General features: G+C 47.2%; 1 protein-coding gene and 1 long non-coding RNA gene across 2 annotated transcripts in view; one reads left to right on the top strand and one right to left on the bottom strand.

The window, feature by feature from the left end:
• Nucleotides 1–13,103, bottom strand: part of arhgef1 (Rho guanine nucleotide exchange factor (GEF) 1) — a 39,183-nt gene that overhangs the window by 4,304 nt on the left and 21,776 nt on the right. Inside the window, 30 exon segments of the mRNA XM_070443886.1 lie at nucleotides 235–317; nucleotides 722–789; nucleotides 792–970; nucleotides 1,061–1,106; nucleotides 1,109–1,143; nucleotides 1,145–1,211; nucleotides 2,130–2,184; nucleotides 2,453–2,491; nucleotides 2,493–2,600; nucleotides 2,782–2,840; nucleotides 3,386–3,438; nucleotides 3,440–3,530; nucleotides 3,533–3,550; nucleotides 3,700–3,775; nucleotides 3,894–3,968; nucleotides 4,057–4,157; nucleotides 4,238–4,478; nucleotides 4,652–4,731; nucleotides 5,882–5,904; nucleotides 5,906–5,978; nucleotides 5,981–6,011; nucleotides 6,013–6,026; nucleotides 6,173–6,321; nucleotides 6,323–6,364; nucleotides 8,420–8,441; nucleotides 8,444–8,566; nucleotides 9,064–9,065; nucleotides 9,325–9,336; nucleotides 10,440–10,581; nucleotides 10,690–10,899. Coding sequence (XP_070299987.1) covers nucleotides 246–317; nucleotides 722–789; nucleotides 792–970; nucleotides 1,061–1,106; nucleotides 1,109–1,143; nucleotides 1,145–1,211; nucleotides 2,130–2,184; nucleotides 2,453–2,491; nucleotides 2,493–2,600; nucleotides 2,782–2,840; nucleotides 3,386–3,438; nucleotides 3,440–3,530; nucleotides 3,533–3,550; nucleotides 3,700–3,775; nucleotides 3,894–3,968; nucleotides 4,057–4,157; nucleotides 4,238–4,478; nucleotides 4,652–4,731; nucleotides 5,882–5,904; nucleotides 5,906–5,978; nucleotides 5,981–6,011; nucleotides 6,013–6,026; nucleotides 6,173–6,321; nucleotides 6,323–6,364; nucleotides 8,420–8,441; nucleotides 8,444–8,566; nucleotides 9,064–9,065; nucleotides 9,325–9,336; nucleotides 10,440–10,581; nucleotides 10,690–10,899 — 2,306 coding nt within the window. The 3' untranslated portion in view covers nucleotides 235–245.
• Nucleotides 7,202–7,966, top strand: LOC139027867 (uncharacterized). The gene is made up of 3 exons (XR_011480005.1): nucleotides 7,202–7,227; nucleotides 7,356–7,417; nucleotides 7,950–7,966. It is a non-coding gene; the product is annotated as an uncharacterized lncRNA (long non-coding RNA).

Raw genomic sequence — 13,103 nt, 5'->3', positions numbered from 1 at the left:
AAAGAATAGAGTTGGTGAGATTAGACAACATATCCTTGACACAATTCTAGTATTAATACCCATGGCATTGCAGAGCCGGAGGTAGTTGACCTTAACCACAGACCTWAAATCAGATTACTCTAACCCCAACCCTTATCTTAACTAGAGAGATAATACAAGATCTGACCCTGTATCAGCGGTAAAGAAAAACCCCTCCCATGACATCAGTATAAAGGGTTGTATATGAAGGTTCACCTGGTGTCCCACTAGAAGTTGCCCCCCTCCAGGGAGAACTTAGACAGGGCCTGCTGCAGCCTGTGGTGCTCCTCCTCAACACTCTGATGGAGCAAGATCAACAGTTAAATGCTGAATCATACACACACACACACACACACACACACACACACACACACACACACACACTTCACCCCTCCGTCTCCGCCATCCCTTCCTTTCATAATCTTCTTTCCCTTTTGTGGGTGCTCTTGTGACATCACACAGCTAGCTGCAGACAAAGGCCATTGTCCCAGAACTCCAATTTCACATAGCCATTTCAGTGACAATAGCAGCAGAGCAGCACAAGCCCTGGTGAAGTGATTTTCTCTATCTTTCTCTTCTATGCTGCTGTTTGTCCCCATCTGTCCTCCTTGGCTCACTCCTTTTATGCTTCAGTCATCCTTTGCAACTCCGTTACTCAATCCTCTACAACTCTCTTTCTGCCACCCTTCCCTCGTTCTCTCACCTGCAGTCTCTTCAGCTGTACCTCCAGACTCTGCAGTTTCCAGCGCACCTCCTCCATCCTCTCCTGGACAGAACCAGAGGAGCACTGATCCCTCCCTCCTCATCTATCTTCATCCCTCCACCCTCTCCTCTCCCTCCTCCTCCCCTTGCAGTCCTTGGTCCTCCCTGGCCCTCCCTTCCATTCTTCTCATCAGGCTGTGAGTCATCTGATAGGCTGATGCTGCCAACCAATAGTCTCTTGAGGACATGACTGTGGGAGGAGACAGGAAGAGTTGATGTATGACAAACAGTAAGAGGAACATCAGTGAAAATGGTAACCGCTTGGACCAATCAAATAAACCACAAACCTTCGTTTAACGCGCTATTGGCCACTTTCACCTGATCGTGTTGCCAATCAAGTCGAAGCCTTTGTCCGAGAGGTAAAATCAGAGAATGACGAGAGTCCACAGACTTCATCTCATCAGTCAGGCTGTTCTTATCTCGTTCTAGACACAGGACAGTCTTGGTAGTAATGCAGTAACAGTAAAGACACAGGAACAGTCTTGCAGTAACAGTAAAGACACAGGAACAGTCTTGGCAGTAACAGTAAAGACACAGGAACAGTCTTGCAGTAACAGTAAACACAGGAACAGTCTGGCAGTAACAGTAAAGACACAGAAACAGTCTGGCAGTAACAGAAAGACACAGGAACAGTTTGCAGAACAGTAAAGACACAGGAACAGTCTTGGCAGTAACAAAGTAAAGACACAGGAACAGTCTTGGCAGTAACAGTAAAGAACACAGAACAGTCTTGGTAGTAACAGTAAAGACACAGGAACAGTCTTGGTAGTAATGCAGTAACAGTAAAAACACAGTAACAGTCTTGGTAGTAATGCAGAACAGTAAAACACAGTAACAGTCTTGTAGTAATGCAGTAACAGTAAAGACACAAACAGTCTTGGTAGTAATGCAGTAACAGTAAAACACAGGAACAGTCTTGGTAGTAATGCAGTAACAGTAAAAACACAGGAACAGTCTTGGTAGTAATGCAGTAACAGTAAAGAACACAAACAGTCTTGGTAGTAATGCAGTAACAGTAAAAACACAGGAACAGTCTTGGTAGTAATGCAGTAACAGTAACAACACAGGAACAGTCTTGGTAGTAATGCAGTACAGTAACAAAACAGAAGACAGTCTTGGTAGTAATGCAGTAAAAACACAGGAACAGTCTTGGTAGTAATGCAGTAACAGTAAAAACACGGAACAGTCTTGGTAGTAATGCAGTAACAGTAAAACACAGAACAGTCTTTAGTAATGCAGTAACAGTAAAAACTAAATAAACATCAGTTATACACCATTAACAATGACATTATCAACATCTAGAAGCTCAATGGCTTGAAAGAGGTGCTTTGTTGTCTGTCTCACCAATGCTGTTTTCAACAAGACTCCTCCATTTTCAGTGGGGCTGAGAGGGGTTGAGGAAACCTGAAAGAAAGAGAAAGCGAGAAAGAAATGTGATCGGCGGCAGGTGGCTAGCGGTTAAGAGCGCTGGGCCAGTAACTGAAAGGTCGCTGGGTTGAATCCTCACGCCGACTACGTTAAAAATCTGTCGATGTACCCTGAGCAAGGCGCTTACACCTAATTGCTCCTTTAAGTCACTCTGGATAAGAGCGTCTGCTAAATGACAAAATGTGAAATGTGATCAGTGCTCAGAGGACTGGTTATAACAGTGCACACTCAGAGCTGTGTTGACTCACGTGGTGGGGCTGTATGGGTGTCCTCCTCCATGAAGAGCTGTTTCCTCTCTTGAGGTCAGATGGAGGTCCTGTCTTCTTAAGCTCATCTACTGCCATCTTGATCACATCTGTCCAGCCACACAACAAAGCCACATCATCACTACACTTGGTGCTTCGTCGTTATCTTCATATCTTCCACCTCTCTCCTCCCTCCCCATAAACATCTCTCCTCTCCCACACTCACTTCTCCCTCTCCCTCGCAATCCCTTCTCTCCTCCTCTCCTCTCCCCTTCCCAAACCCTTCTCTCCCACACTCACTTCCTCCTCTCCCCGACATATGAGCCACCAGTTCGTAGATCTGAGCCCCGCTGTCCCAGGTGAAGATCACGTAGAAGGCCTTACGGTCTGACAGAGGGACAGAAGAGAGGGGGATTGAGCTGACATATTCCTGCAAGGTGTTTGTGTGTGTGTGTGTGTGTGTGTGTGTGTGTGTGTGTGTGTGTGTGTGTGTGTGTGTGTGTGTGTGTGTGTAGCTCCATGTGATGGTGTTGTGTTTTCTTGAATACCAAATATGGCAGGTGTTGTTGTGGGGGAGGCCGGAGACAGATGCTCTTTTGGAAGTGGGTTGCTCTTTTGACTCTTACATGGATCAAACCCTGTGCTGTCAAGTTTCTGAAATACCAGCCTCTTGAGTCATGCCTGAACAGCCTTTGGCCGTGACATAGGCTGACAGTGCATGGCCATCAGATTGCAGGACTGCATAGGGATAAAGGCAAAGCAGCTAGCAAGGTACTGCTCTTGCTCTTTGTCATGGACAGCCTAGTGTATGGAGAAGGTGCTTTGACACTACGTGTGTCCATGTATCTGTGAACCTTTGAAATGTTTGAATCGTTCGGACTGTAATGTGATTTGTGCATTCAAATGAAGTATTAAAAATGTGCGTGTCTCACCTGTGGCCACCTCTCGGAGGAAGGCAGAGTCTAGTTTGATGATAGGCTGAGCATCTGCTGCCCTCCTGAACAGCGATGTTACTCTTACTCTGACACTTCAACACCATCTTATCATCCTGCTTCTGTAACAGCACCAACAGATCCCCAGCAACACACACTGCACTTCTGAGAGGGGGACAGGAACAGGGAGGAGAGGAGAGGAGGAGAGTGGGGCAGGAAGTGAACAGCAGAAGAACAACAGCTTGGGTTTGTGTAAAATGAAATCAGACATGATACATTAAAACAAACTAATGTTTGTAGAGTTGATAGTGCACCTAATGTTTTCTCCTTGGTCACTCTCCAGGTCAGAGGCCCCTCATAGATCATCCTTCTCTGGGCCAGGTCAAGGTACTGAGAGAGAAGAGAACAATAGAGACTGATAAAGAATGAGAGAACATGACAACTGTAGAAAGGATAGCATGAAGAGCACTGGACCACACTACAAGAAGCCCTCACTATTGTCAGTCACCTTGTACTCCAGATACAGCTCGTTACTGGGTTTGAGTCCTGAGGTGTCCAGCCTGCGCTGGTAGTCTTTCAGGGTCTGGAGGGAGAGAGAGAAATCATTTATACTTTACCTCAGACACTTGTTATTGTTGTAGTAGTAGTTGTAATAGTAGTGTGTGTCTCACCAGCAGGTTCTCCATCTGTTTGACCTCCTCGTTGACGTGGTTGAGGATCTTCCTACAGCACTCTGCACTCTGCTGAATACTCTCCTTCTCCAAGGTGTCCTCTACGGGAATACACACAACACGTCACAACACACACACTCTCTGTTTATCTGAATGAGAACAGGGAAGGACATACACAGACCTGTGCACTTGGCGATGTTTTCCAGCAGTAGGGGGTATTTGGTGAGCCTCTGCATCTCAGTGGGGATGATGTCCTTCAGCTGCAGCCTACGACACTGAGGCCTACTCTCTGCCTCCAGTATGAAGGAGTTGAAACGAGGGTCTTTCTTCTGTCTCATCTTCAGCTGTTCCAGGGCCCACGTCTGGTGACTACAGAACCTAGACGTCAGCTTCTGAAACCACTCACCCTCCGTCCCTCCAAACTAGACAGAGAAAGTGAGAGAGGGAGCATTAAAAGCTTTCTTCAGGGATCCATTTCCCTAAGTATCCACTTCATATAAGGGATGAGGGKGTTAGGCTGAGATGGGGTGAGGGGCAGAGAGAGAGGGCAGTGAGGGGCACAGACAGGGGTGATGGAAGGTGACCTGTTCYTTACCCTGTTGAGTAACGTGGTTCCGATGGCCTTGACGATGAAATTGTGCTGACGCAGCTTCTTCAGGTGCTCATAGAAAGCATCTGCACAGAAACACAGGGAGCACAGCGGTTGGACTGGGGTAGACTTATGGTTGGGTTATTATGGTCAGACTGAGGTCAATTTACAGTTGGGTTAAAGTTACACTAGGGTTTATTTACTAGTGACGAGGGAAAAATATCAAAACATTTAAATATCAGGATATCATTTTGGAAGATATGCCGGTATCATTTTGACTGTATCGCAATATTATTTGTGCGGTAGTTGCACCAAAGTTCCAGTATTTTCCCATCATAGCGTGTTCTCCATCTTCTTTTTAAATAAGTCGCTCTGGATAAGAGCGTCTGCTAAATGACTTAAATGTAATGTAAATGTAAATAAGGAGACAATTTCTTTTCAGCACTTTTATTTCCATGATTATTTCCAAAACKTGTTTTCTCGTGGCTCTCTCTTGTCCTTCTGCAGCAGACATATGGTGAGCAATACAGTATGTTTGGAACATGGAATTGCAATACAATTACAGAATCGAACCGCAATACATAAAGAATTGTGAGAATTGCAATACATATCATATCAGAACCCAAGTATCATGGTAACATCGTATCGTGAGGTCTTTGGCAGTTCCCAACCTTACAATTTACAGTGGTCAGACTGACTTCAGCCAGTATCAGAACTGTAGAAGTGCTGTTGTCGGGTATCGGTCACAGCCATGCAGTAGCAGTCATGTAGTCATACTGTGTAAGTGTGGTTGTATGTCAGGGGTTTTGCGTCGTACTGTAGGGGGGTTAGGTCGTCCAGTGGCAGTACTTTGGTCATGTGGTTGTACTGTAGCGGGGTTCGGTCGTCCAGTGGCAGTACATTGGTCATGTGGTTGTAGCTGTAGCGGGGGTTACGGTCGTCCAGTGGCAGTACATTGGTCATGTGGTTGTACTGTAGCGGGGGTTAGGTCGTCCAGTGGCAGTACATTGGTCATGTGGTTGTACTGTAGCGGGGGTTACGGTCGTCCAGTGGCAGTACATTGGTCATGTGGTTGTACTGTAGCGGGGGTTACGGTCGTCCAGTGGCAGTACATTGGTCATGTGGTTGTACTGTAGCGGGGGTTACGGTCGTCCAGTGGCAGTACATTGGTCATGTGGTTGTACTGTAGCGGGGTTATGGTGATACTAGGTTAAGCAGCGGTGGGACTGTACTCACAGTGCATGTCTATGACTCATCCAGGCTGGGAAGATGGTGGCCAGCTCTGTGGCGGTCATGAGTTCCTCTCTCTCCAGAGGCTTCCAGAACACTTCTGCAGAACACTCAGCATGCGCACGTGGGCGTGCTCTCGTCGCAAACAACTCTGAGAGAGAGAGAGATTACTCTAGTGCCAATTTATTCACAATATTTTGCTCAGATGAGCAGCAGCTCAATGTTACACCGCAATTAGTTTCTTTCTCCTTCGTTGGCTGGATTCCTCCATCCCCCACCCTCCCCCGTCCTCCTCACCGTTGATGACCTCCTGCCGCTTGGTCTCCTTCTGCTGAGGTCTTTGAGGGTGTCTGGGGGGTGTGTTCTCTCCAGTTGGGCGGGTCTGCTCCAGCTCCAGGAGGCGAGGGTCCTGTTCCTCCTGCTGGGGGTGGGGCAGAGAGGGAAAGACCTGGGAGGCACACCCTGGGGAGTAACACCCCTTCATCAACACTGATGGAAGAGAGAGGACGACGACAGAGGGAAGGAGGAGAGGGCAGGTATAAGGGTATGGGGATAAAGGGTATGGGCGATAATATGAAAAGAATCTAACGCAAAGCTAGAAAACCTGCTTGGGTTGAGAAGCATTTGGATTGGGACAGTACGCTATTGGCGTTTCAAAGTCTACCATAATCCACACACAGCACTAACATTACACGTAGTTACAGTTGATACTGTAGCCCTGACTCTAAGAAAATAAACTCTGGCTCTGACCCTCCTCCTCAGTTCAAGCTGTGTCACAGCATGGATCTCTTCCTGTCTTAATGAAGCTGCAGTCAGTAAAGCAAAGTAGTGGTCAGTAAGTCAGTGATCTTCAGCCTTCCATAGTTTACTATAGTCAGTCCTGTCCATCAGTTACTATAGTCATCAGTCTGCCTGTCCATCAGTTACTATAGTCAGTCAGTCTGCCTGTCCATCAGTACTATAGTCAGTCAGTCTGGCCTGTCCATCAAGTTACTATAGTCAGTCAGTCTGCTGTCCATCAGTTACTATAGTTAGTCAGTCTGCCTGTCCATCAGTTATATGTCAGTCAGTCTGCTTCATCAGTTACTAGTCAGTCAGTCTGCTGTCCATCAGTTACTATGTCAGTCCAGCTGCCTGTCCATCAGTTACTATAGTCAGTCAGTCTGCCTGTCCATCAGTTATATAGTCAGTCAGTCGCCTGTCCATCAGTTACTATAGTCAGTCAGTCGCCTGTCATCAAGTTACTATAGTCGTCAGTCTGCCTGTCCATCAGTTACTTAAGTCAGTCAGCTGCTGTCCATCAGTTTACTATAGTCAGTCAGTTCTGGCCTGTCCATCAGTTACTATAGTCAGTCAGTCTGCCTGTCCAGTCAGTTACTATAGTCAGTCCCTGCCCTTCCATCAGTTACTATAGTCAGCTCAGTCTGCTGTCCATCAGTTACTATAGTCATCAGTCTGCTGTCCATGCATCTATAGTCAGTTCAGTCTGCCTGTCCATCAGTTACTATAGTCAGTCAGTCTGCCTGTCCATCCGTTACTATAGTATCAGTCTGCTGTCATCAGTATAAGTCAGTCAGTCCTGCCTTCATCAGTTACTAATAGTCAGTCTGCCTGTCCATCAGTTTTACTATAGTCAGTCTGCCTGTCCATCAGTTACTATAGTCATCGGCTGTCCATCAGTTACTTAGTAGTCATCAGCCTGTCCATCAGTTACTATAGTAGTCAGTCGCCTGTCCATCAGTACTATAGTCTCGCTGCTGCCTGTCCATAGTTACTATATCAGCCGTAAGCCTCTGCTGCCTTCTGCATCCTCAGTATGTAAGTCAGTCGCTGCCGTTCCCATCAGTTTAGTAATATCATGTCAGTTCAGCCTGTCCATCAGTTAGTTTATAAGTCAGTCAGGGCCTGGTCCATCAGTTACTATAGTCAGTCAGCAGCCTGTTCATCAAGTTACTAGTAAAGTCATTCAGTCAAGTCAGTCTGCTGCTGCCTTGTCCATCCACTTAGTTAGTCAGCTCTGCCTGCTGTCATCAGTTAGTATAGTCCCAGTCAGTCGCCTCTGTCCATCAGTTAGTATAGTCAGTCTGCCTGCTGTCCATCAGTTAGTATAGTCAAGTCAGTGCCTTGCTGTTCCTCAGTTACGTATAGTCAGTCAGTCTGCTGTCACTCAGTTAGTATAAAGTCAGTCTGCCTGCCTGTTCATCAGTTTAGTATAGTCAGTCTGACCTGCCTTATGTATAGTTAGTATAGCCAGTCATGCCCTGCCTGTCCATCAGTTATATAAGTAGTCGTCTGCCTGCCTGTCCCATCAGTTATTAATAGTCAGTCATGCTGTCAATCATAGTACTATTAAGTCAAGTCAGTCTGCCTGTCCATCAGTCTAGTATAGTCAGTCGCTGCCTGCGCTGTCATATAGTCAGTCAGTCTGCCTGCCTGTCATCAGTTACTATAACAGTCAGTCTGTCCATCAGTGACAACTGTCATCTGTGGCTGTGCTCCTCTCTCTCCCCTGTGAGAGAAAGGGGGGTAGGGGGTCTGCCTTACGAGGGGTGGGGAGAGGTCGGGAGGAGTGTGCTGCCGTGGCGGCGGCTTGCAGGTCCACGTCGCTACGGGAACGCGACTGTTGGCCGGGAGGAGCCACGGCGACGGAGGAATGTCTGTCCACACGAGCACCCTCACTGCGCCACACGCCTGGGGAGGGAGGGAGGGAGGAGGAGAAGTACATCGAGGGAAGGGAGAGAGGGAGCGAGAGAGAGCCAGTGGGTGGAAAATACAAGAGATGGTAGTATAAGGAGGAAGGCAGGGGAGGAGAGGAAGTGGAGACAGACGGAGTGAGGAGTACAGGAACCACAAGGAAATGGTCCAAAAGACCAAACAAAGAGTACAGAGTGGAAACGAAGACAGGGGAGATTTAGGGATGCAAGTGGATCCAAGCAGGAGAACCATTACAGAGGAAGTCAATGTGATGTCAAAGGAATGTAGAGGATCAAAGGAAAAGCACACAAGAGATGTGACAGAGAATGGATGGTTAGACTCAGGAGCATAGAGACACTCCACACAGTCCTGGGTTACTGCTTAATGACTAGCCCTATTAGAAACACATTGGAAGCCCATCTACCTCAACACTATTAGTTAAGAAAGCGGTCCCTAGTAACATCTCAGTGTGTCTGTGTAGGCCTTTCAATTACGCCTTTCAATTACGCAGTGTTAAATGGCAATCAATTGGGCTTATCAACCCTTCAATCACACACACACACACACACACACACAAAGACTATTATTCTCTAACATCACAGCCCACTCACGTCACTTCAAGGTACAGGATAAACAATACTTAGCCATGCAGTGAGTGTGTGTGTGTGTGTGTAGTAACGCAGGATGGACTGTGTGTTATCAATATGAGGCCCAGTGTGTGTCCGTATCCCTGTCGCAGAGAAGTAGAAACCCACCTTGTCTTGCGTCTGTAAAAACACGGGACAGCACAGTTACATAACCACCACAACCACTCAACAGTAACACACCCCCTTTCTACAAACCTCCAACTCCCCCCATCAACCGCTGCAGCACACGGACGGARGCTAACAGCACTGAACGCACTGTAAAACCACAGAAAGCAAAGCACGCCCACAAACACAAGACGTCTGCTGTCCTGAACATGGTACCACATGAAGCCCTGTGAAGACTGGACAACAGAACATAGCGGAACCCTATAGAACCACACACACTGATGCCTTCTGCAAGCAACAGACATGAAAGCGAACCAGACCTCACTGCTTGACTTACAATAGGACTGGGATAAAGCCGACAACAGACAAATCTAAAGCTGGACCGCACGGCTGAAGCACAGTAAAAGTCAACTTAAGCCTGTAGAGATACAATGCTGTACAAACCAAATATAGCACAATGAATGCCCAAATCAGACAGGCGCACAACCACAGACAACATAACAACGATATACCAGCTTTCCCCAGCTCTGGTACTTGAGTCTAGCCTGCAGACACACAGACAAGATGACACACTACAGTACAATGTTAACTATTATACACTTAACTTGCTCTGAATAACTGAGCAGAGTCAGCATCGCACAAACAAGGAGACAGCAGTGGTGCTTTGGAAGAGGAGCAAACACAAACATGAAAAATGGACACACACAGAGTGAAAGAAAGTGGAGAACAGGTAAACAAAAGAAAGAAATTTGGGGTAGAGGAGAAGGGAGGAGGAGGGGAAGACCAGGTCCCTGTAACCCCAGTAAGGGTCCATCTCCAAATGCTGGGTAGGTCTTAGTGATGTTCGCTACATGGAGTTGCTCTGGCAGGGCAGGGCTAAGGTGTGGTAGGTAGGCTAGGCAACACAGTACACAGCAAGGACGGACGGACGGAGACACTGAGGGAGTTTTACCACGCTTCCTCAGYCTTAGCATAGCCACTGACCCCTAACCTTTTTWAAATGTTTGACTGTATGTTCAACTCTACCTAATGGTGTTGGGTCTATGTTGGTCTTTGGTTTTATACCTCTCATCTACTCCATTTTTTTTTACCTCTCTCTTCCTCTATTTCTTCCTCACCTGTCTTTGTCCAGGTTTTCCTCCAGGGGGGGTTCATTGGGTGAGGGGAGCTCCCATATAGCCAGCCCCCCTGCCATCCCCGCGGGGGACAGCTCGCCCCCCTCCGCCACCAAATGGGGGTCCGAACGGCTGCTGAACAGACCTGGGAGAGGAGCAAAGGAAACACACATTTCAGATTCACCTCACTGAACACACCCTAAGTTAGGTTGGGTGTTGCTATGCTACCATGTATCCGTCCAATCAGCCTTACCTATCTCGCTGTGGGAGAAGTCTGGGCTGGAGGTCACACTGATGTGAACTACTGGGCCCTCACTGACCTCCAAACCCTGATGGGGGGAGGATCCTGTGGAAACAGACTTCCTGTTTAATGCTGGAGGAGCAGCATCAGGGGCGGAAGAGCCTCGAGAGGGGGGGAAGACRCTGGAAACCTTACGCTCCTGATTCACCTTCTCTTTATCCACTGAGAGAGAGAGAGAGAAGAGAAATAGATGGTAAAAGGGATGACATTAAAAGGGGGAAAAAAAGAGTCAAAATAGTCRGAGGCATTTCCATGAGAGACTATGAGAGAAACAGACAGACAGAGACAGACAGGATGAGTATAGGGTAATCAGTGGATCTGTGGTGAGAGGGGAGGGTTAATCATTCTCAGGGTGTGTGTGTGTGTGAGAGAGAGAGAGAGAGAGCTGGGCGAGATGGACAAAAATCCATGTTGTGATAAATTGACCAATTGTTTCGATAATGATAAATCAGCAATAAATCATGTTTGGGGGAGGTGCTAGAGCTGGGGTAGGTGCTAGAGCTGGGCGAGATGGACGATAATGTGATGAACGTAACTATTTTGCTCGATAACAATACATAGCCTACAACAATAAAACGAAACGTTGTAAAGGGACAGTTAGGCTACTTTACATTAGCGGGAGGGCTTTTGACCATTTAGTTCCAGTGCCAAGTAAGTCAACTGAGATGGCAGTGGGAACTCAAAACACTAAGCTAGTGATATTGTTGCTATATAGACAAGTAGGCTATTTGATTCATCTATCAGTAAATGTAGGCTAACATCCTACAACAACTTTCCAGCGCTAGGCCTAGGCTACTTGATGTACAACAAGAGCTCACAGTTTTACCAATTTCACGTCAGATTCTGATGGTTATCCGCGTTTCTCCAAACATCAAATTTCAAAGTTGCACCAAACGTCACATTTCTGCAGGAATCAACTTAACGCATAGGCTATTACCGTTGACCAAATAACACTTTTAGAACAATCTACAGGAACATTGTATAGCAAAATCACAGATGTTTGTTTTTTCGTCCCAGCTGTAGCGTGTGTGGTCAGTCCATCTATCAAAACACCAGTGATTACAGATCATGCCATATAATCTACACCTAGACGCAAAACAGCAAGTCAACAAATCAAAAACTCCAGAGAGAGACCTTCTGCAAGCAACAGACATGAAAGCGAACCAGACCTCACTGCTTGACTTACAATAGACTGGGATAAAGCCGACAACAGACAAATCTAAAGCTGGACCGCACGGCTGAAGCACAGTAAAATCAACTTAAGCCTGTAGAGATACAATGCTGTACAACCAAAATAGCACAATGAATGCCCAACTCAGACAGAAGCACAACCCCAGACAACATAACAACGTTATGCAGCTTTACCCAGCTCTGGTACTTGAGTCTAGCCTGCAGACCACACAACAGATGACACACTACAGTACAATGTTTAACTATTATACACTTTAACTTGCTCTGAATAACTGAGCAGAGTCAGCATCGCACAACAAGGAGACAGCAGTGGTGCTTTGGAAGAGGAGCAAACAAACATGAAAATGGACACACACAGAGTGAAAGAAAGTGGAGAACAGGTAAACAAAACAAGAATTTGGGTAGAGGAGAATGGAAGAGGGGGTTGCGGGCTGGAGAGGAAGACCAGGTCCCTGTAGCCCCAGTAAGGGTCCATCTCCAAATGCTGGGTAGGTTCTAGTGATGTTGCTACATGGAGCTGCTCTGGCAGGCCAGGGCTAAGGTGTGTAGGTAGGCTAGGCAGCACAGTACACAGCAGGGACGGACGGAGACACTGAGGAAGTTTTACCACGCTTCCTCAGTCTTAGCATAGCCACTGACCCCTAACTTTTAAAATGTTTGACTGTATGTTCAACTCTACCTAATGGTGTTGGTCTATGTTGGTCTTTGGTTTTATACATCTCATCTACTCCACCCCCCCGTCTCTTACCTCTCTCTCCTCTATTTATCCCTTACTACCTCTCTCTCACCTGTCTTTGTCCAGGTTTTCCTCCAGGGGGGTTCATTGGGTGAGGGGGCTCCCATACAGCCAGCCCCCCTGCCATCCCGCGGGGGACACCTCGCCCCCCTCCGCCACCAACTGGGGGTCCGAACGACTGCTGAACAGACCTGGGAGAGGAAAAATACACACATCAGATTCACCTCACTGAACACACCCTAAGTTAGGTAGGGTGTTGCTATGCTACCATGTAGCCGTCCAATCAGCCTTACTATCTCGCTGTGGGAGAAGTCTGGGCTAGAGGTCACGCTGATGTGAACCCCTGAGCCCTCACTGACCTCCAAACCCTGATGGGGGAGGATCCTGTGGAAACAGACTTCCTGTTAATGCTGGAAGGCGGCATCAGGGGCGGAGGAGC

This window comes from Salvelinus sp. IW2-2015, linkage group LG6.1, assembly GCF_002910315.2.
Source record: "Salvelinus sp. IW2-2015 linkage group LG6.1, ASM291031v2, whole genome shotgun sequence".
Taxonomy (NCBI): Eukaryota; Metazoa; Chordata; class Actinopteri; order Salmoniformes; family Salmonidae; genus Salvelinus; species Salvelinus sp. IW2-2015.
This window is presented reverse-complemented; position numbering and strand designations above follow the sequence as displayed.